The following is a 24,342-nucleotide window of genomic DNA, read 5'->3' on the forward strand; positions in this document are numbered from 1 at the left end:
GGAGGGAGATGGGTCGGTAATTGCTTAAGGTAGTGGGATCAGCATTCGTTTTTTTAAGGATAGGTATGACAGCTGCCTGTTTGAAGGAGCACGGGACCTCCCCAGTGGCTAGAGAGTTATTGAGCAGGGCTAATGGAGGGCCAGGGCATGCCAGAAAGGCCTCCCTCAGAATCTGAGGGGGGCAGCAATCATTAGGGGAACCTGATCTAACTTTGTGGAGTAGCGAAGAGAATTCATTTGGAGAGATTGGCGGAAACTCAATCAGACGACTAGGGTTCATGGAAGGAAGAGGTGGAGGAAGAGGAGATGAAGGGGAAGGGATGTTGTTTTTAATGGTAGTGATTTTGTCTATAAAGTAAGAATTAAGGTAATCGCACAAGGTTTGGGTCGGTTGGGGTTGAGGTGTGACCCTATCAGGCAGGGAGAGCTCGTTGACAATGGAAAAAATGTCTTTTGCCTTAGTGTTGGAGTCCAGTATTTTTTGGGAGAAGTAGGCAGTTTTAGCTGATAGGATGGATTTTTTGTAGGTGTTCAAAGATTCCACATAGACAAGTCTAAGCTGGGGGTCATAATTGCGCCTCCAACGGCGCTCTGCCTGCCGGAGAGCAAGTTTATCCGCCTTAAGCTGGTCGGAAAACCACCGCTGAGCGTCATGAGGACGCTTGGCTTTAATGGTTTTATAGGGGGCAACTTTGTCACAGGCGGATAAAAGCCATTCTTCGAGATGGACAGCCTGGTCAGCCACCGAGATTGAGGGTGTGGGAGCGGTGGAGGCCAGTAAAGCATGAAAATAGGTCATATTAGCTTTCTTCCAATTACGAGCAGATAGGTTGTTGATAGGAGGAGGGGGACGGGATATATAAAGATAAAGAGGGAAAGATATAAGACAATGGTCAGACCAAGAACAGGGAAGTACGGAGGGAGGGGAGATATCAAGATTGCCCGTCCAGAGTTGATCTAGAATGTGACCCTTACGGTGAGTTGGAGAATTGATGTGCTGGTGAAAATTCATGCCTGCTAGAAGGTCAGTGAACTCCGCAGAGAGATGGCTTTCACGGGCGTCGGATGGCCAGTAGTTGAAATCACCAATGATCATGATGTTAGCGTGATTGATCGTGAGTTGAGAAATGACTTCGCCGAAGAGTTGAGAGAAGAGGGGCATGTAGTCGGGGGGCCTGTAAACAAGGACACAAACAAAGGCGGACTTGGGTGAAGAGAATTTAAGCGTGAGACAGTCAATTTTGGGAATAGGGGTCATAGTCAGCTCTATAAATGTATGCTCAGAGCGGATGATGGCCGCCACCCCGCCACCGGTCTTCCCGACAGGTCGGTTGGCTTGCATGATATAATAACCAGCAGGGATTGCTGCAAGGATGTCGGGGGCGGAGTCCTCGGTTAGCCATGTTTCGGTTAAGAGGAGAATATCAATGGCACTCTCATGTAATAATTGAAATATTTCTAGCGGATGGCTCACTAAGGAGCGGGTATTAAGATAAGAAACCATCAAAAGAGCAGATTTCAGGGACGTGGAGGGGGAAGGGGATGGAGAGGATTCGTGGTAGGAAGGGGTTTCCAGAACAGGAATATCAGAAGGGACAAAGATACCGCAGTCCTGGGCGGCCCTAGCAGCACAGCCGGATATGGGCCCTAGGAAGTTAAGTCTTAGGAGGTCGGTGGAGGAATAAGCATAAAAATGGGCATTACGACTGGGCCCTGGGCACGGTCGGCCGCGGACGGGCACAGACGGGCTTGACTTATGCGCGACTTCGGCGCGAAGTCGGCGCTCCCGCTGCGCTCGTCCGCTGCGCTTCCGCCATACCGCCATTTTATACTAGAGGTGAGGGAACACTAGACCGCTAACCTGCGATGAGTAGGTGCAGGGCGGAAGTGGTGTCGCGAGCAGGAAGTGACGCTCCTCTAGCTGACCCTCCGCACAAACGGCACAAAGCTGGGGCGGAACGGGGCCACAAGCGAGTCGAAATGCAGGTAAGTATGAGCGCTACAATATGCACACCATAAATGCAGAAATAAGGATTTTTAAAGTAACATTTCTAAAGTGCTATTAAAATCAGCAGTTTAAAAACTAAGCAGCATCAACAGCAAACACACAACCGCAGCCTAGCTCGCCGCGTTTGTCACTGGGCGGGTGCTGGAAGCGTGGGATAAATACAAACAGGCTCGGCAGCACTAGACCGCTAACCTGCGATGAGTAGGTGCAGGGCGGAAGTGGTGTCGCGAGCAGGAAGTGACGCTCCTCTAGCTGACCCTCCGCACAAACGGCACAAAGCCGGGGCGGAACGGGGCCACGAGCGAGTCGAAATGCAGGTAAGTATGAGCGCTACAATATGCACACCATAAATGCAGAAATAAGGATTTTTAAAGTAACATTTCTAAAGTGCTATTAAAATCAGCAGTTTAAAAATTAAGCAGCATCAACAGCAAACACACAACCGCAGCCTAGCTCGCCGCGTTTGTCACTGTGCGGGTGCTGGAAGCGTGGGATAAATACAAACAGGCTCGGCAGCACTAGACCGCTAACCTGCGATGAGTAGGTGCAGGGCGGAAGTGGTGTCGCGAGCAGGAAGGGACGCTCCTCTAGCTGACCCTCCGCACAAACGGCACAAAGCCGGGGCGGAACGGGGCCACGAGCGAGTCGAAATGCAGGTAAGTATGAGCGCTACAATATGCACACCATAAATGCAGAAATAAGGATTTTTAAAGTAACATTTCTAAAGTGCTATTAAAATCAGCAGTTTAAAAACTAAGCAGCATCAACAGCAAACACACAACCGCAGCCTAGCTCGCCGCTCATCTCACTGCTCTCAACGTTCAACCTACTATTGTGGACTCAGCGAAATCTTTAGGCATAACCCTCAACGACAATCTCAACATGCATCATCACATCAGCAATGCAACGCAGGGAGCTAATTTCCATATCAACACATTGCATAATTTGAAACCTTTCCTTCCTCCCAATGACTTCAGAACTGCAGTCCAAGCCTTAGTCATCCCTCAAGTGGAATATGGAAGTGTTGCCGTCTGTGGTCTCCCCTTATCGACAACCGCACCATTAAAAGCCTCTATTAATGCTGCAGCCAGACTTATCACAGGCTCGAAAAAACGCTCTCACGTCTCTCCTGATCTAAAAGCTTTGAACTGGCTGCCCTACGAAGCCAGAATACACCTGAAAATCGCCTGCATGACCCACAAAGCTATAAACCACAATTCCCCCAGCTATCTCGCTCAGAAACTGACAATCTCGGGTGGCTCAAGAGCGACAAGAAGCGCAGACAATCTTCTTTTGAAACCCCGGATATTTCACAAGAAAAACACTTATAAACGCTCCTTCTCAGGAATGGCGCCCAGGTTATGGAATGCCTTCCCCCCAGAAATCAGACTCATCTCATCCACGGCATCCTTCAAACAAGCATTGGAAATGCAATAGGTCTCGCATTAGAAAAGTTGGAGCTATTGGTCTTGTAAATGACAAATATTTTATTTATGTGTTGGCTTTTAAAATAGCTAAATGGATAGCTTTGTCATTTACAATGCCGATAGTTATAACTTTCGCGAATGTGACACCTATAGCATTTGGAATGCAACATGTTTTGTATTTACGTGACTTAGGTGGCAGCTCTGGTGGTTAGGCCACATCTCTAGAGAGCACGAGAGTGCAGCAGGGGAGAGAAGCACAGAGAGGGAGCAGAGAGTGCAGCAAGGAAGAGAAACACGGAGAGGGAGCCCAAGAGTGAAGCAAGGGTGAGATGCACGGACAGGGAGCCTGAGAGTGCAGCAGGGGACAGAAGAATGGAGAGGGAGACAGAGTGTATCAGGGGCGAAAAGTACGGACAGGGAGCCCAAGAGCGAAGCAAGAGAGAGAAGGAGGAGAGGGAGTCTGAGATTATAGAAAGGGAGAGAGTGGAGAAAAGAAAGGGAGAAGATGAGTTTGGGAGAGAGGCGGAAAGCAGAGCAATGGAGATAGACCTGGGAAAGGAGTACCCATGGGGGAGATGAAGATGAGAACAACAGGGAAAAACTAGTGGTGTTGACTAATGCCAAAATGGTATAAATGATGCTGTGTTAGTGCTCATTGACAATCGTGTGTACCTTGAGGAGAGATGGGAAAGGGGAGGGGAGAGAAGGGAGAGTGAGGAAAGAGGGGAGAAAGGGAGGAGAGTGGAGAGAGAGGAGAGCGAGTAGAGGAGAGAGAAGGAAGAGTGTGGTGAGAGATGGGAGATGGTAGAGGGGAGGGGAGAGGAGAGTGAAGAGAGGGGGGAGAGAGAGAGGAGACCGGAGAGTTGTGAGAGGGGAGAGTGGTGAGAGGGTGGAGAGTGGTGAGAGGGAGGGTAGAGTGGGGATAGAGGGGGAGGGGAAAGTGATGGGAGAGAGGAGTGAGGGGAGAAAGAGAAGGGAGGGGAGAGTGATGGTGACTAACAACCATTGACAAAGCCAATAGTCCTGACTTGATGTTACTTGTTGCATCATATATCTGGATGTAATGACAGAAACTGCAAAATACAAGTCGGGCGGCACACTATGCTAAGCACAGATTTGTAGCTTACTTAATTACATTGCCCACGCCCCTTTGAGAGACACCCGCCCCCCAGTTTTTACATCCCACTTAAAGCCCTGAGTAAGCTGGTAGCTTTGAGCAACTGGTATAGTAGGGGTTCAGTGATTTGTAGCAGCGGCTATTTTTCTTGTATTCCTTAACCTTAAAATAACAACAAAAATGGAGTCGTAAAGTGGAGCTACTCTGACTGAGCATACGTTAGCTAACACTGCTCCTAGTTTGCTTGACAACACGCAGGTCGCATTGACCAATAGCAGAGTGCAGCACATCAAAGAGGCTCTCGGCCTCCTGAGCAGTAATTAGGGATGCAATGTTAACGAGCGCCGCTCAGGTTCCAGGCAGCCTACGGGAGCCCAGGAGGTCTTGGGAGCCCAGGAGGTCTTGGGGGTCCGTGAAGACATGCCTACTGAGCGGGAGCTAATCGAACACAAGCTGGGCTGCTAATTGGCAGGTTTAGAGGGGTCAGCAGCAACGCTCGTTCATTTATCTCAGACAATGCTTCATGCATCTTTCTGTAGATTTGTTACAAAGAGCGGCATCGATAGGACAAGCCTCATTAGGTTGTAAGGAGAGGTGTGCTTGGGGCGGCTCCTTGTCTTCAGTGAGACAGAAAGTGAACAGGACTCACTGGGAGCTAAAGCAGCCCCGACAGACGTATGAATGCAAGCCCCATTCTGTCGGACTCGCTTGACGAGTGTTAGGAAGTAGACATAGCAGCAAAATATTAACTTATCAACAACATTATTAAAATATTGTTGGCTCTGGGGGATGATGGGCCCATGTCTCACACACATCTGCGCTTCTGAACCCCTGCTCTACTCAGGGACCTGGCCCTCAAAAGTTTGTGAGGTTGTCAACGTACGTACCCGTGTCATGTGGAGAGTAGGCACAATTTTGCTTCACGCCAGTGCCCATGCATGCAAGCAAAACAAGCTGTAAAAAAACAGCGCTGGGGTTTTGACACGAGTGGCTAGGGTGGAAAACACAATAGAGAGCGTGATGAGAGGTGAGAGAAACGGGGTGGGTTGGAAACAGGAAGGAGTGAGGGGGATTTAGAAACAAAGGAAAGCGGGAGGGTGGATTAAGGAGAGCGGATTAAGGAGAGCGGGAGGATGCAGCGAGTAGTTTTTAAAAGAACAGCGAGCCAAGACGGAGGGCATTGCTGTGGGGAGGGGGGAGGAGAAATGCGACATGCAGGCAGGGGAGGGGGCGGAGCAGGGAGAGAGGCGATGAGGGTGTGAAGCAGCAGGGGCCTTTGAAGTGAAGCTAAGCTTCACTTCAAAGGTGTGGGAGGAGTACGGCTGAGGGAACAGACGGCGATTTGATGGTGTGCACGCGCATTTTAGGTCAATGCGCTTGCGCATTGACCTAAAAGCGCACGGGCACAGCACCAAATCGCCAGTTGGGTAAAGTCTGTTTAAAGCCCTATAGTCTCGCTCTGCTCAATGCGCATGCGCATTGAGAGGCGAGACCTAAAAAGAAGTAAAAGCTCTCCTCTTAGCCAAATTTACTTGAACTTTGACTATTGTAATCTCGGAACTCAGTACTCTTCCTCCTGTACTATGTATATTGACCTCCAATCCACCGTTGCTACCTATCTTGTTTTCTTTTATTTTGTAACCATTTGCACTTCTTTTCTCAAATGTTTTGTTTAATTACTAATTTTTTTACCCCACTCTGTTTGTAAAGCGCTCTGATATCCGTAAGGATCTTGTTCACGCTCTATAAAACTTTCAAAATAAAATAAAATAAATTAGATAAAAACACACACTTTACAATGTGCCAACAGGCACTGGCAGAATTTACAGGGGATATATGTACAGGACAGGGCCACATGGACCACTGTCAGGAATAGGCACTTTTAGGACTAGAATACTTGTTAAAATAGCGCTTAGCACATAGAACAATAATCACTGTAGCACAAAAATAGAAAATGTAGAGCACACAACCAGTAACCACTGGTAACAGGTAAGTACCAACTACGCCACCCTAACCACCTTCGGAGAATGTCACGCAGGGAACCAGGACCTCACTAGCAAAACCTGTACTAGAAAGAACAACCACCTAAGTATCACAATACATTTAGGGGTATAGGCATAAGAACATTACACATGATGCATCAGAACATTCAGAGGTGTAGGGAAAAACACATGATGCATAAACATACATTCAGCGGTGTAGGGAAAAGCACGACACATAAAAACACATTCAGAGGTGCAGCAAAGAACAATTGCGCAGAAATCGCCTAGGCCACAACCTGTGACTGTACCCAGGCCAACTGGCCTCTCTGGGGCTAGGACGCTCTGTGTCTGCAATGTCAGGGGGCCTAAACGGAGCAGCTGTCCACTAAGTGCTGGGCAGCTGTGGAGATAATGGGACCAACATGGTGGAGCCTCGTGAGGTCTGGCCACCAAAACACTTGTGGCCCCGTAAGCCTCGCTGGGCTCAATAACAACTGTGGGGCAAAAAGAATGCCCAGAAATGCCCCCAAATCGTCGGAGTCCCTCTCGGGGGACTTGAAGTAAATTATGCACCCAAGAGACTCTCAGGGCTCTTCACAACTACCACCAAGAGCCTCTGTGGCTCGTATTTCTAATGCCCTTGAGCCTCTCTGGGCTCGACCTAAATGCCCCCTGAGCCCCTTGTGGGCTCGAGAAGCAACTTGCCCCGTGGTTGGAGCCCCCCCTCTGGGGGACTCAAGAACAAATACGCCCCGGAGCCTCTGCGGCTCGAAGCACCAAGGCCCTCAGGCTGAAGGGGAGGGGCGGGCACCGGCAATGTGCCCCAACGCCCTCCTCTTTAAGAACGGACCCCCAGCCCCACTCACCGGCTGCTCAGGGGCGCTCGCGGGGTCCGGTTGGTCAGGCAGGGCTCTCTCCTTTTGGGCTTCGGAGCTTCTGGGGGATGCAGCGCGGCTCCGATGGGGAGCGTCCTTCACTGATGACGCGGCGGGAGGCTCGGCCGGCTGGGCCAATCCTAGCGCGGCCTTGCGGTGACGCCGGCGGCTGCCTTCTCTGTCTCCGGGGAGAGCTTGACCTCGCGGCTGCGGCGGTGATTTTCCCGGCAATATGCTGGGTAGGCCCCGTGGTTGGAGCCCCCCCCTCTCGTGGACTCAAGAACAAATACGCCCCGGAGCCTCTGCGGCTCGAAGCACCAAGGCCCTCGGGCTGAAGGGGAGGGGCGGGCACCGGCAATGTGCCCCAACGCCCTCCTCTTTAAGAACGGACCCCCGGCCCCACTCACCGGCTGCTCAGGGGCACTCGTGGGGGTCCAGTTGGTCAGGCAGGGCTCTCCTTTTGGGCTGCGGAGCTTCTGGGGGATGCAGCGCGGCTCCGATGGGGAGCGTCCTTCACTGATGGCGCGGCGGGAGGCTCGGCGGGCTGGGCCAATCCTAGCGCGGCCTTGCGGTGACGCCGGCAGCTGCCTTCTCTGTCTCCGGGGAGAGCTTGGCCTCGGGGCTGCGGCGGTGATTTTCCCGGCAATATGCGGGGTACGCTCCCGGAATGGGTTGAAACGGGGTGAGCTCCTGTATGTTTAGCACCAAAAAAAACAACAAAGAATCAGGGGGAAAGAAGCGGCAGGCAAAGCGGGGTGGGCACCCGCGCCGCAAATGACACCACGGAGGGGGGATCCCCATGCCGGGAAATCCCCTGAGGCAGGCTGGGAATCACGCAGAGCTGCCTGCAGAGCTCCCCCAGGCGCTACAACAATAAGGAGGTAGGGGCACAGCGCTCCCCAGCGCTAGGATGCCCCAGAGTGCAGCACAATTCCTTCAGGAGGTGGGGGGGGGGCAAGGCTGGGCCCAGGATCCAGCTCACATGGCCCTCCAGGCAGGGAGGCAGTCCCCAGTGGCGTCCTCCTGGCGCCCAGCAGCAGCAGCCCCCTCAAAGAAAGGATCCAGGAAGAGAACCTTTTGCAAGGGGACACAGCCCCTTTTTATACAGTAAATCTCTTTGTCTGTGTGCAGGGTGGGGGAAAAACCAGTCGCAGCTGGTTTTGGAGCACTGTGATGTGCTTAGCCCCTCACTCTATTCACTGGCAGGGCTAGGGTCATTAGACGCACCACAGGGGGCGGAGCCAGCATTGTGTGGGGAAAGCCCAGCCCTATTCAGGTCCCAGGTGCACTCCTCCCTCACATCAGCATGCTAATCTCAGCACTCACCACCAGGGCAGACCCATCCTGACTCCGGGAGCCAGGCTCACCAGCCAGCTCCAGCCAATCACACGCCAGACACAAATTACACAAACATGCCAAGTTCTAGAAGAGGCACTTCCACACTAGACACAATCACGCCGCATACATCATTGCGCAGCATTTAATCACACGAGTCCGCACATACCAAACTCGCACCTGCACTCCCCAGCAGGAACTAACATGGACACATACATTCCCCACGCATTCCTATGGGAGGGCAGGCCAACATCACTACACGCACTCAGAGTGCGCACGCACTTTCCACTGGGACACAGTGAAAGTGCGCAGAAGCCAAAAATCACTAGCACTGGGTCACCACACAAAGCAAAAAGTTTAGGGGTGAACCTGCCAGAAGGGCCAAGTCCAACAAACCCTTTTTAAAGAGACTGAACAGTGTGATATTACGAACGGTGGCATCATTCCAAGAGTAACTGGAACCTTCAAAGACTGTATTTACAAGCCTGCTTGAGAGTTTATATATAAAGCACATATTTTTACAGAACAAACAGTCTTGTGTCCCTGTGTGGTGGGTTGATGGTTTATTGTGTGTATTATACTAAATGCTTAACAGTATGTGCTCTGGAGTTTAGCCTTGTCTGCTCGCGCCACGCCGCCTAGAGGGTGAGCAGGGGTTATTTCTGAGAGTAAGTTCCTTGCCCTGACTTAGAGGAGAGGGCCCCTGCTTGTCACAAGTACATACCTGTGCCAACCAGAGACCCCCAATTCTAACAATAGCCAAATATAGCAATAAGCAACACAGAAAGGTGACCAATCACCGACTGCAAAGAGCCTTTGGCTACGCAGCAACACACTTCACTGCATTTTAATCTGTATGAGTTAGAAACTATTTTTTTGTTAAAATCTGCAGATTATGCAGCAGAGGATAGAATGTTGGAAATCTATGATTCTGTGAAAACCACTGCAGTGGCCCCGGATGTACCTCATAGCATACATACACTCACATGCATCTCTCTATCAGCTACAGAACATTTTCTAGGTCTCAAATGTGGTGATCATTTCTTGAGAGAAGTGAATAAAGGGAGGTTAAAAATTAAACTAAATGTAGTCATAAAAAGCAAGTGATAATGCAAGAAATAAAGTGACATTTTCAGGTCGGACACACAGAGCGATGAATCGAATGGCCCAGGATAGGCTTCAGTGGCCAGGGAAGCATGCCAGTTTTGGAAAGTTGGGTAAAGTGACCATAAGAACATTGTTGAAACCATCACAGAAGACTTACAAGGAGCAGTATTCAGATGTTCCAAAAGGGAACGAGAAAAGTATGTCAAAAAAGTGGGTACCAGAAGAAAGGACAGGACACAAAACAAGCCATAAGGATAAGCGCCTGCAAGGGCTACTGCAGAGCAACGGCCATGGTTGCTACTTTGGCACCAAGTTCAGGAAAATGCAAAGCAAGCAGCCAGTGTATCACAGGCAAATGCAATATTTTTCAAAGAGGAAGGAAAACGGTCTGGTGCAATTAGAACACTGTGCTACCGTAATCAGTTTTCAAAGTACAGAAACTAAAACTGTCAAAATGCTGCAATACACTATTTAACATAACTTGCATTAAAAAAAAAGTCTCCATGCTCCGAGTAAAGTTTTGTTATGTGCATATTTTAAAGACCAGTAACCCTAGGTCTCATACCAGTTCGACTATTGACTAATCCTAAGGAACTTGTCGGTTGGAGCTGAAAATACTCCCCCCTGAACAATAGAACGAGATGAGTCAATGGACAGTAAAGGCCCCTTAAAGCGAAACTAATTTGGCTGCCTGCTCACAAGCTTAAAGCCTCCAGTAGTCGATTATGACACCAGCAAATGGTATCGCCAGAACACTGAGCAGCGAACACATTTTAGAGGGCCCCTTGGAGGAAGTGAGGGAGTTGATCTTATAAATAAATCACACCGACATAGAAATACCCATCAGAAGAGAGCAAGTGAGCTCAAGACTTTCAATGATCCTTTTTAACTAACTCTTAACCACGAGTGCTCGGGACAAACATAGATCAGTGAGAATATTGAGAGGGTTGAGGGTCCTGATAACGCAAAGGCCGAGGGAAAGGGAAGAGGATTTAGCGAGATAATATCTTGCGCTCTGTATGGCAAGCCAAGGTGACAAAGGAAAGTGGGCTTTTTCTCAAGAGTAAGAAAACGAGCAAACGAGGATGTCAGGGTTAGAAACTTGGGACTCAACAGACAGTAGCCTAAACCATCACGAGCTAAACAAGGAAGGGATTGTGACAAACCTGGCTTCGAAGGTTAGGACATAAACTTAAGAGTCCAGAAACAGGTGTGTGGGGAAACCAACTTTGAGAGATAGGGTGAGTTCATGATGCAGCAAAATTCCACAGTTTACGAGGGTGGGGGGCTGAAGCAGGATAGGCTTTCCGAGCGGCCATTACAAGCGTGTGGACAGCGCTGAAAATGACAAAAAAAAGTGCTTACTGTCCATTAAAGGAAAGATTGTAAATCCGCCCGTAAAAGATCCAAACGCGGACAGGGTAGTAACCAGGAGGGACTAAAAAGCCTCTTGAACAATTAGTGCATCCCGTTTAGCATAATTGGTGATGTCAAATGACGAACACCAATGAAAATTACAACCGGAACTGAAAGTGAACTTCGCAAACTGTATCTAATCCAAAAGCCTCGCATGGCGATGCAGCGCACGCGTGCTGCTAATGCCAACTGAGACCTAAAAAGATGATAAAGAGACGAAAGAAAACCAGTTTAAAAGAAGGCTACAATCACCAGCAGGTGGAACGGTGTGTGCAAATGAACATCCCCAACAGTCTGCTCGCAACTGTGAAAACCATCCGGATCAAACCCTTGTGCAGGCAAAATCCATCTCACCCAGAACTAACCCCCTGATCTTGTTTATGTCACCCTCTATCAAATATCAACCATACCTCAGGCTGGGAATGGCCACCCCAAGATTGGCCACAGAGATAAACTAAAGAAAAAAGTCAGGTAAAGAGCAGTAGAAACGTGTGAACGAGAGATGTGTACTGTCAGGTGTGCACGCGCACACGGGCATAAGGGTGCATGCAACAAAGCAAAGATCCGTATAAACACACACTTTTAGAATTTATAACAAGAAAAAGCAACAAAAAAAAAAGGGTCTAGGAGACACAACCTAACCACAGACACAATGGGGGCACACAAACTAGCAAGACGTTTGCATGGATTTTGAAGGAAGTCCCGAGCTCGCACAGCGCTTATCTCGGTGCGGAGCAAGTTAAACACACAACGGAGTTCAGAATATTAATTGACTTTAGTCCGATTCAAACCGGAATACAGCAAAATGCAGAAATAGGAGCGAGGGTGTATCAGAGTGCGGAGGAGACGGGGGGCTAGACGGGACTGATCGAAAAAACATAGAGTCTAAGGACTAATGAAGCCCACAGTAACGCTGCAAGTGAAAGATCCAGTCTGGGTGGGCAGAGCCAAAAGTGGACAGGGCGGTAAAAGCACCAAGGACGCCTTCAAAAACGCCACCCGCATACACCACCGACTGATCCGGAATGCCAAGAAAGCCGCCTTCAAGGACCGACTAGATAACAACGCCCACAACAGCAAGGAATTATTCAACATCGTCAAGGAATTGCCCAACCCCTCAGCCAACTCCAACGACATCACCCCCTCTCAAGCCCTCTGCGACTCCCTAGCCTCATTATTCCACAACAAAATTGCTGACATCCACAACAGCTTCGACAACCGACCCGAAGACCAACTCACCCAACCCCCTGCAGGACCCCCACCCCCCCTGAACATCCTCAATGACTGGAAGCCAATCTCCACTGAGGACACCATCCGTCTGATGAACTCTATCCACTCAGGATCCCCCACAGACCCATGCCCTCACCACATCTTTAATAAAGCAGACTCCATTATAGCACCGCACCTCCGAGACGTCATCAACTGCTCCCTCAACTCTGCAACCTTCCCAGAAAGCTGGAAACATGCCGAACTCAGCGCCCTCCTGAAGAAACCCACAGCTGACCCCACCGAACTCAAAAACTACCGCCCTATCTCACTCCTTCCATTCCCGGCCAAAGTCATCGAGAAAGCGGTCAACAACCAGCTCGCCGCATTCCTCGAAACCAACAAATCCCTCGACTCCTCACAGTCCGGCTTCCGAGCCAAACACAGCACTGAGACCGCCCTCATCGCAGCAACAGATGACATTCGAACTCTACTGGACAATGGAGACACAGTCGCCCTCATCCTCCTCGACCTCTCTGCAGCCTTCGACACAGTCTGCCACAGCACCCTTTTACAACGCCTCAGAAACATCGGAATACAAGGAAAAGCACTTGAATGGATCACCTCGTTCCTCACCGGAAGAACCCAGAGAGTCCCCCTTCCACCATTCAAGTCCGAGGCCACTGAAGTCATCTGTGGCGTACCACAAGGATCCTCACTCAGTCCCACCCTCTTCAATGTATACATGAGCCCCCTCGCGGCCATCGCCCGCCAACACAACCTCAACATCATCTCCTACGCGGATGACACTCAACTGATCCTTTCACTCACCAATGACCCCAGCACCGCCAAAACTAACCTACACAAAGGAATGCAAGAAGTTGCCGAATGGATGAAACACAGCCGTCTGAAACTGAACTCAGATAAAACAGAAGTCCTCATCTTAGGTACATCCCCCTCTGCATGGGACGACTCTTGGTGGCCGGAAGCCCTTGGAAAAGCACCCATCCCGACAGACCACGCACGGAACCTAGGCGTTATCCTGGATTCTTCACTTTCAATGAACAGACAAGTCAGCGCCGTCTCCTCATCCTGCTTCAACATTCTTCGCATGCTCAAAAAAACATTTCGCTGGATCCCCACCGAAACCAGAAAAACAGTCACCCATGCTCTGGTCACGAGCCGACTGGACTACGGAAACACCCTCTACGCAGGTACTACCGCTAAACTCCAGAAAAAACTCCAACGAATCCATAACGCCTCAGCCAGGATCATATTAGACATCCCGCGTAACGAACACATCTCTGGTCACCTGAAAAACCTCCACTGGCTACCCGTCAATAAGAGGATCACTTTCCGACTTCTAACCCACGCACACAAAGCACTCTACGAAATCGGACCAGAATGCCTCAACTCACGACTGTCCTACACCCCCTCCCGCCAACTACGATCTTCCAGCCAAGCCCTCGCCACTGTACCTCGCATCAACAAGACCACCATGGGAGGTAGATCCTTCTCATACCTGGCAGCTAAAACATGGAACTCACTCCCCACTTACCTTCGCCTTACCCAGAACCACCTAGCATTCAGAAAGCAACTTAAAACGTGGATATTTGACAAGTAATCCTCCTCCCCTCCCTAAGCGCCTTGAGACCCTCTGGGTATGTAGTGCGCTATATAAATTCTATGACTTGACTTGACTTGACTTGACACGGTCTGTCATAGCACCCTTTTACAACGCCTCAGAAACGTCGGAATCCAAGGAAAAGCACTGGAATGGATCACCTCGTTCCTCACCGGAAGAACCCAGAGAGTCCGCCTTCCACCATTCAAGTCAGAGGCCACTGAAGTCATCTGCGGCGTACCACAAGGATCTTCACTCAGCCCCACCCTCTTCAACGTATACATGAGCCCCCTCGCGGCCATCGCACGCCAACATAACCTCAACATCATCTCCTACGCGGATGACACTCAACTGATCCTCTCACTCACCAAAGACCCTAACACCGCCAAAACCAACCGGCATGAAGGAATGAAAGAAGTAGCCGAATGGATGAAGCACAGCCGTTTGAAACTGAACCCAGACAAAACAGAAGTCCTCATCCTAGACACCTCCCCCTCAGCCTGGGATGACTCTTGGTGGCCAGAGGCCCTTGGAAAAGCACCCATCCCGACGGACCACGCACGGAACCTGGGCGTCATCCTGGATTCCTCACTCTCGATGAACAGACAAGTCAACGCCGTTTCTTCATCTTGCTTCAACATTCTTCGCATGCTCAAAAAAACATTTCGCTGGATCCCCACCGAAACTAGAAAAACAGTCACCCACGCTCTGGTCACGAGCCGTCTGGACTACGGAAACACCCTCTACGCCGGTACCACCGCAAAACTCCAGAAAAAACTCCAACGCATCCAGAACGCTTCAGCCAGGCTCATACTAGACATCCCGCGTAAAGATCACATCTCTGGACACCTGAAAAACCTCCACTGGCTCCCCGTCAATAAGAGGATTACTTTCCGGCTCCTAACCCACGCACACAAAGCGCTCTACGAAATCGGACCCGAATGTCTCAACACAAGACTGTCCTTCTACACCCCCTCCCACCAGCTACGATCCGCCAACCAAGCCCTTGCTACTGTACCTCGCATCAACAAAACCACCATGGGAGGTAGATCCTTCTCCTACCTGGCAGCTAAAACCTGGAACTCACTTCCCACTCACCTTCGCCTTACTCAGAACCACCTAGCATTCAGAAAGCAACTTAAAACGTGGATATTTGACAAGTAATTCCCCACCCTTCTCCAAGCGCCTTGAGACCCTCTGGGTATGTAGCGCGCTATATAAATTTATTGACTTGACTAGCTATGACGCAAGCCAATGGGAAGAAAGGGCGGGCTTCAAGTCCCCTTCGGAAAGCGTATTGATTACAAAAAAGCCCTCACAGAGCGAGGAGCTGGGAGACCTAAAAACAAGGCAGCAGGCCTGGTCGATCTGTGCACCCAGGATCTAGAACAACATGCCCGTATCCATCAGGACAGCCCAGCGGCTGCTCCAATTCAGGAAAGAGCTGAAGATGCCCCTCTGTCGGTCGTCTCCTATCCCTGGGTGACCTCATGCTTGCCTCTGACCCTGGATGTCATCTTCTGGCTCAGTTTGTGTTGCTTAGTAATGCCACATACTGGTACTCGCTGCCGTCCAATCTTCGCAGTGAACCCAATCTACAGATCTTCCAACTTCTCAAAACTCAACTCTTCACTAACCGCCACTAATCGGTCGTGCCTTGCCCGTGCTCTGTCTGATCCTAAGCGGTACGAGGCCTCAGGGTCGTAACGCGCTTTACAAAACCCATTTCATTTCATTCATACATACGAGGCACTGACCCCAAGAGCAACGCTGACCTTGAGGCGCCGGAGCCTTGAACCAGATGAAGGTCACTATCCCAAGTGGGACAGTGGCCCTGAGCTAGGCAGGTTTCATATCCAGAGAGGCCCTGGATATGCTTTAAACCCATCCCTAGAGCAGAGACAGCGGGTGACCACATACCATATTCTGGGCAGAGTCCACCTGTTGGCATGGCTTGTGAGACACCGTGGCAGGCTTGCTGAAGAGGACAGGTACAGGTGAGCACGCCCACCCCACACCGGCAGGCGTGCTGGGGCGGACTGGTACAGGTGAGAACGCACCCCCAAACCCACACCCTCGCAGGCATGCTGAGCGGACAGGTACAAGTGAGCACGCCCCCATACCCACACCCCACCAGCCATTCTGGGCGGACAGGTACAGGTGAGCATGCCCCCCTAACCCACACTCCCACAGGCATGCTGGGCGGACAGGTACAGGTTAGCACGCCCCCACCCTGCACCGGCAGGCGTGCCAGGGCGGACTGGTACAGGTGAGCACGGCCAAAGTCATCGAGAAAGCCGTCAACAACCAGCTCGCCGCCTTCCTCGAAGCCAACAAATCCCTCGACCCCTCACAATCTGGCTTCCGAGCAAAACACAGCACTGAGACCGCCCTCATCGCAGCAACAGACGACATTCGAACTCTACTGGACAATGGAGACACAGTCGCCCTCATCCTCCTCGACCTCTCTGCAGCATTCGATACAGTCTGCCACAGCACCCTCCTACAGCGCCTCAGAAACATCGGAATACAAGGAAAAGCACTTGAATGGATCACCTCGTTCCTCACCGGAAGAACCCAGAGAGTCCGCCTTCCACCATTCAAGTCAGAGGCCACTGAAGTCATCTGCGGTGTACCATAAGGATCCTCACTCAGCCCCACCCTCTTCAACGTATACATGAGCCCCCTCGCGGCCATCGCCCGCCAACACAACCTCAACATCATCTCCTACGCGGATGACACCCAACTGATCCTATCACTCACCAAAGACCCCAACACCGCCAAAACTAACCTTCACGAAGGAATGAAAGAAGTTGCCGAATGGATGAAACAAAGCCGTCTGAAACTGAACTCAGACAAAACAGAAGTCCTCATCTTAGGTACATCCCCCTCTGCTTGGGACGACTCCTGGTGGCCGGAAGCCCTCGGAAAAGCACCCATCCCGACAGACCACGCACGGAACCTTGGCGTCATCCTGGATTCTTCACTCTCAATGAACAGACAAGTCAACGCCGTATCCTCTTCCTGCTTCAACATTCTTCGCATGCTCAGAAAACATTTCGCTGGATCCCCTCCGAAACAAGGAAAACAGTCACCCACGCTCTGATCACGAGCCGACTGGACTACGGAAACACACTCTACGCAGGTACCACCGCTAAACTCCAGAAGAAACTCCAACGAATCCAAAACGCCTCAGCCAGGCTCATACTAGACATCCCACGCAACGAACACATTTCTGGTCACCTTAAAGACCTCCACTGGCTACCCGTCAATAAGAGGATCACTTTCCGACTGCTTACCCACGCACACAAATCACTCTACGACATCGGACCAGATTGCCTCAACTCTCGACTGTCCTTCTACACCCCCTCCCGCCAACTACGTTCTTCCAGCCAAGCCCTCGCCACTGTACCTCGCATCAACAAGACCACCATGGGAGGCAGATCCTTTTCATACCTGGCTGCTAAAACATGGAACTCACTCCCCGCTTACCTTCGCCTCACCCAGAACCACCTAGCGTTCAGAAAGCAGCTTAAAACGTGGATATTTGACAAATAATCCTCCTCCCCTTCCTAAGCGCCTTGAAACCCTCTGGGTATGTAGTGCGCTATACAAATTTTATGACTTGACTTGACTTGCCCCTCCCGCAGGCATACTTGGCGAACAGGTAGAGGTGAGCCCCCCCATACCCAACACCGGCAGGTGTGCTGGGACGGACTGGTACAGGTGAGCATGCCCCCCACACTCCCGCAGGCATGCTGGGCGGACAGGTACAGGTGATCACGACCCCAGCCAACAGCTGCAGGCGTGCTGGGGCGCACAGGTACAGGTGAGCATGACCCCCCTCTCACACTCCCGCATGCATGCTGGGCAGACAGGTGAGCACGACCCCAGCCTACAGCGGCAGGCGTGCTGGGGCGGACTGGTACAGGTAAGCACGCCCCCCCCATACCCACACACCCGAGGAATGCTGGGCTGACTGGTACAGGTGAGCACGACCCCAGCCTACAGTTGCAGGCGTGCTGGGGCGGACTGGTACAGGTGAGCATAACCCCCCCCCCACCGCCGCAGGCATGCTGGGGTGGACTGGTACAGGTGAGCAAGACCCCCCCCCACACTCCTGCATGCATACTGGGTGGACAGGTACAGGTAAGCAAGACCCCAGCCGACAGCTGCAGGCGTGCTGGGGCGAACTGGAACAGGTGAGCATAACCCCCCCCCCCCCCCCCCCCCCCCCCCCCACCGCCGCAGGCATGCTGGAGTGGACTGGTACAGGTGAGCAAGACCCCCCCGCCCCCCCCCACACACACACACTCCGCCCAGCATGCATGCTGGGCGGACAGGTACAGGTAAGCACGACCCCAGCCTACAGCGGCAGGCATGCTGGGGCAAACTGGTACAGGTGAACACGCCCCGCCCGCAGGCAGACATACCTGGAAGACAAATCTGCGAAGTCTCCTCCCTCCAGCAGGCGGATCTTGCAGAAGAGCACACCGTTCACGAAGGGCACAGCCGCCAACTCGTCCAGGGTGAAGGTGGTGTGAAACTTGAACTTCTTTTTTTTTATGAGGAAAGCCATGGGGGGTTGAGGGGCACCTCGGGGGGCTGAGGGGCACCTCGGGGGGGCTGAGTGGCACTTTAGGGGGGCTCCTTGGGGGCTGGGAGGGCACCTCAGGGGGGCTCCTTGGGGGCTGTCTTCAGCAGGCAGGCGAGAGGGCAGGGGTGGGGCCTTTAGGTCTTGTTCATCTCCAAGCCCCAGAGCAGCAGGGGTCGCACCTCAGGAGCTGCTCCTGGGGGGGCAAGGGGAGGGCCATGCTCTGGGTCCAGGAATACTGGAACAGGGCTCTTGCCTGGTCTCAGCAGTGGGCGAGCTAGGGGTTCTGGGGTGCGGGGCAATGTAGAGCTCAGCAGAGCCCAGCCTGCCCCTCAGTGGGAAAGAGGCTCACTGCTCCAGTGACCGTTCAGAGCTCAGACCAGGAGAGCCCAGACTCCTCCTCGGGGAACCAGGCAGAGAGCACCTTTCTCCAGTGACAGCTCAGACCAGCTGAGCCCAAACTTCTCCAGTGACTGCTCAGACCAGCAGAGCACAGAGTCCCCTCAGTGACCGAGGCAGGCTGCTTTCTTTTCCAATGACAGCTCCGACCAGCTGAGCCCAAACTTCTCCAGTGACAGCTCAGACCAACAGAGCCCAGAGTCCTCCAGTGACAGCGCAGACCAGCAGAGCCCAGAGTTCCCTCAGTGACCGAGGCAGGCTGCTTTCTTCTCCAGTGACAGCTCAGACCAGCAGAGCACAGAATCCTCCAGTGACAGCTCAGACCAACAGAGCCCAGAGTCCTCCAGTGACAACTCAGACCAGCAGAGCCCAGAGTTCCCTCAGTGACCAGGGCAGACAGCCCCCTTCTCCAGTGACAGCTCAGACCAGCAGAGCCCAGAGTCCCCTCAGTGACCGAGGCAGACAGCCCCCTTCTCCAGTGACAGCTAAGATCAGCAGAGCCCAGAGTCCCCTCAGTGACCGAGGCAGGCCGCTTTCTTCTCCTGTGAGTCCAGAGTTCAAGCCAACAGAGCCCGGGCTCCACCCTCAGTGAGAGAGACAGACAGCTCCCTGCTCCAGTGACAGCCTCTTCGGTGAGCTGGGCAGGCAGGGCCGGCCTGCGCTCTCGTGTGACAGCCCCTCCCTCCCTAGGGCTGGGCGGGGGGCGTGCCCTGCACAGGTACGGGATCCATGGCTGCGCCCCCTCCCTTCACCTAGCGCCGGGACGTGTCCTTGAGCTCATCTGTGCAGGCGCTATAGGAACAAAACATAACAACACAAGCGTTAGCAGCAGTGACACCTGCAGCCAACTCCACAGAGGCACCAGGGGCAGCCAGAGCGCTCACACACACACACACACACACACACACAGCCAGTGCTCGCAAAAACACAGCCAGCACACGCACACACTAGGCGCAGCCAGAGTTCGCACATGCACAACCAACACAACGCACACACACCCACACACACACCAGGGACAGCCACTGCTCGCACATACACAACCAGCACAGCACGCACACACACCAGGGACAGCCAGAGCTCGCATACACAACCAGCACAGCACACGCGCACACACACACACACCAGGGACAGCCAGCGCACGCACATACATAACCAGCACACACACACACACACACACCAGGGACACCCAGAGCTCGCACATACACAACCAGCACAGCACACACACACACACACCAGGGATAGATAGAGCTTGCATATACAAAACCAGCACAGCGCGCGCACACACACATACACACACACACACCAGGGACAGCCAGTGCTCGCACATACACAACCAACACAGCGCACAAACACACACACCAGGGACAGCCAGCGCTCACAGATACACAAACAGCACAGCATACACACACAACCACACACACACACGGGACAGTTAGAGCTTGCACATACACAACCAGCATGCGCGCAGGGGTACAACGAGTGCATGGGCGGGGGGGGACGAGTGCAGTGGCGCGGGGGACAACGAGTGCAGGGGTGCGGGGGGGACAACTGCAGGGCCGCGGGGGGACAATGAGTGCAGGGGCGCGGGGGGCAACGAGTGCAGGGGCGCGGGGGGCAACGAGTGCAGGGGCGCGGGGGGCAACGAGTGCAGGGGCGCGGGGGGCAACGAGTGCAGGGGCGCGCAGGGGTAGAACGAGTGCATGGGCGGGGGACAACAAGTGCAAGGGCGCGAGTGACAACGAGTGCAGGGGCGCAGGGGGACAACGAGTGCACGGGCACAGGGGGGACAACGAGTGCAGGGGCGCGGGGGGACAACGAGTGCAGGGGCGCGTGGGGACAACGAGTGCAGGGGCGCAGGGGGACAACGAGTGCAGGGGCGCGTGGGGACAACGAGTGCAGGGGCGCGGGGGACAACGAGTGCAGTGGCGCAGGGGGACAATGAGTGCAGGGGCGCGGGGGCAACGAGTGCAGGGGCGCGCAGGGGTAGAACGAGTGCATGGGCGGGGGACAACAAGTGCAAGGGCGCGAGTGACAACGAGTGCAGGGGCGCAGGGGGACAACGAGTGCAGGGGCGCAGGGGGACAACGAGTGCAGGGGCGCAGGGGGACAACGAGTGCAGGGGCGCGGGGGGACAACGAGTGCAGGGGCGCGGGGGGACAACGAGTGCAGGGGCGCGGGGGGACAACGAGTGCAGGGGCGCGGGGGGACAACGAGTGCAGGGGCACGTAGGGGCAACGAGTGCAGGGGCGCGGGGGGCAACGAGTGCAGGGGCGCGGGGGGACAACGAGTGCAGGGGCGCGGGGGGACAACGAGTGCAGGGGCGCGGGGGGACAACGAGTGCAGGGGCGCGGGGGGACAACGAGTGCAGGGGCGCGGGGGGACAACGAGTGCAGGGGCGCGGGGGGACAACGAGTGCAGGGGCGCAGGGGGGACAACGAGTGCAGGGGCGCAGGGGGGACAACGAGTGCAGGGGCGTGGGGAACGAGTGCAGGGGCGCGGGGGGACAACGAGTGCAGGGGCGGGGGGGACAACGAGTGCAGGGGCGCGGGGGGGACAACGAGTGTAGGGGTGGGGACAACTAGTGGAGGGGCGCAGGGGGGACAACGAGTGCAGGGGCGCGGGGGGGACAACGAGTGCAAGGGCGCTGGGGGGACAACGAGTGTAGGGGTGGGGACAACTAGTGGAGGGGCGCAGGGGGGACAACGAGTGCAGGGGTGCGGGGGGGACAACGAGTGCAGGGGCGCGGGGGGACAATGAGTGCAGGGCCGCGGGGGGACAATGAGTGCAGGGGCGTGGGGGACAACGAGTTTAGGGGCGCGAGGGGACAATGAGTGCAGGGGCGCGGAGGACAACGAGTGCAGGGGGGTCAACGAGTGCAGGGGCGTGGGGGGGACAACGAGTGCAGGGGCGCGGGGGGGACGAATGCAGAGGCGCTGGGGGGACAACGAGTGTAGGGGTGCACAGGGGGACAGCGAGCGCTGGGACGCACTAGGGGGTCAGCGAGGGCTGGGCCGCACTAGGGGTCAGCGAGGGCTGGGACGCACTAGGGGTCAGCGGGGGCTGGGCCGCACTAGGGGTCAGCGAGGGCTGGGCCGCACTAGGGGGTCAGCGAGCGCTGGGACGCACTAGGGGGTCAGCGAGGGCTGGGCCGCACTAGGGGTCAGCGAGGGCTGGGATACATGGGGCTGGGGGGGCAGAGAATTCTGGGACCCGGGGGGGGGGGGGGCACAGAGTGCTGGGACTCTTGGGGGGGCACAGAGTGCTGGGACTCTTGGGGGGGGCACAGTGTGCTGGAACCTGGGGAGGAGGGGCAGAGAGTGCTGGGCTCGAGGGGGGGCAGAGAGTGCCGGGACCGGGGGGGGCTGTAACGGGGGAAGGGGGGGGGTCACTCAGTAGAGGAGGGGAGTGAGTGATGAGGACGTGGGGGGCAGTGTCCTGGCGCACACACACCGAGCCCGTGCTCTGAGCCCCCCTCGCCCCCCCCCCGGCCCGGACTCACCTGCCGGTACCGAGCCCGAACCGGGCCGCTCGCTCCACAACCTGCGCAGCGCTACGCAACCTGCGTACCCTACGGACGCTGTGGACTACGCCATCTGCGCAAGTCTGAGAGGTCGCGGGAGACTCTACCGGGTGTACGCAATGTGCGTAAATCGAGGCAGGGATAGCGGACTCTAACGGGCCTACGCAATGTGCGTACATCGAGGCAGGGATAGCGGACTCTACCGAGCCTACGCAATGTGCGTAAATCGAGGCAGGGATAGCGGACTCTACCGAGCCTACGCAATGTGCGTAAATCGAGGCAGGGATACCGGACTCTACCGAGCCTACGCAATGTGCGTAAATCGAGGCAGAGCTAGCGGACTCGACCGAGCCTACGCAACGTGCGTACGTCGAGGCAGAGCTAGCAGGGTCTGACGGGATTACATAATGTGCGTAACGGTGGGGTGCGAGGGCGCGCGGGCGGAATGGTGAGACGCAGCGAGGAAGGCGCGCAGCACGGGAAACAGAAGAGGGACAATTCAAGGGGCCCGGGAGGCGCCATCTTGGAAAGGTCACGTTCTAGAGAGGTCAAAGGGCACTTCGGTAGCAAGATAGTGTAGTGTAGTAGTGTAGGCTGGATACATTCTAGTGTTCCACTGCACCCCTCCAGAGGAGTGCAAATCCTTAGCCATTGGGCAAAACTTTGACCCCATATCTGAAGATGCCCTTCTCAAGTCCATCCGGGAAACAAAGCCCTGAAACCATCATCTGGACCCCATTCCCAGTGCCATTGCCATTGACTTTTATACCCTTTCCCTCTCCTACTGGACCACTCTGGTCAACATCTCCCTCTATCAAGGCTCCCTTCCTGTCTCCTTCAAAACTGGGCAGGTCACCCCGCTTCTTAAAAAACCAACTGCTGATGCGTCCGACCTCAACAACTTCCGCCCCATCACTAACTTACCCTTTCTTGCGAAGATTACAGAAAGATGTGTAGCGAAACAACTCTCTCGTCATATGAAGGACAATGATCTTCTTGACAATTTCCAGTCTGGCTTCATTCAAAACTGCAGTACTGAAACAGCCCTACTGCAAGTGGTTGATGACGTGCTGAGGATCCTCGACTCGGGGGTGTCCTGTCTTCTAATTCTCCTTGACCTTTCTGCAGCCTTTGACACTGTCAATCACAACACCCTTCTCAACATTCTTATACAGAGAATGGGCATGGAGGGCACTGTGCTTAAATGGTTTGCCTCCTTCCTCTCTGATAGATCACAAATTATCAAAATAGCGAACACTCTTTCATCTCCTGTGGCGGTAGGTCAAGGTGTTCCTCAAGGCTCTATACTTGCAGCCACATTGTTCAACCTCTATTTAGAACCACTCGGAAATCTCCTAAGTAAATCCGGGATTCACTATCATCTCTATGCTGACGACACTCAAATCTACCTTAAGGTTGCCTCCACTCACAATCTCTCTATCCTAAGCTCTACTCTCGACTCCATTCATAACTGGATGTTTACTTATCAACTGATTCTGAATCCCTCCAAAACCGAATTCCTCCTCTTCTCCTCTTCATTCTCTCCTCCCCCGGTGCAATCTTGGTTGGATCAGTTGAATCTACTGAACACTAAACCCATCATTGCCGACAGCGCAAAATCCCTGGGTGTCATTCTCGACAAAAAACTCAATCATTTCCATTGCAAAGTCTGCTCGATATCATCTGCGCCTTCTGTGGGGGATCCGTCGCTTCTTCACTGAGCAGGACCTGA

At 53.8% G+C, this 24,342-nt stretch overlaps 1 protein-coding gene across 1 annotated transcript in view; it reads right to left on the minus strand.

The window, feature by feature from the left end:
• EEIG1 (estrogen-induced osteoclastogenesis regulator 1) overlaps window positions 1-22,684 on the minus strand; it is a 327,766-nt gene extending 305,082 nt beyond the window's left edge. Inside the window, exons 1-2 of the mRNA XM_086924949.1 lie at window positions 22,590-22,684; window positions 18,531-19,882 (exon numbers count right to left, since the gene is read on the minus strand). Coding sequence (XP_086781075.1) covers window positions 18,531-18,676 — 146 coding nt within the window. The 5' untranslated portion in view covers window positions 18,677-19,882; window positions 22,590-22,684. The remainder of the gene's footprint in view (window positions 1-18,530; window positions 19,883-22,589) is intronic.
• Between the last annotated feature and the right edge of the window lie 1,658 nt (window positions 22,685-24,342).

This window comes from Lissotriton vulgaris, chromosome 5 (genome assembly GCF_964263255.1).
Source record: "Lissotriton vulgaris chromosome 5, aLisVul1.2, whole genome shotgun sequence".
Taxonomy (NCBI): domain Eukaryota; kingdom Metazoa; phylum Chordata; class Amphibia; order Caudata; family Salamandridae; genus Lissotriton; species Lissotriton vulgaris.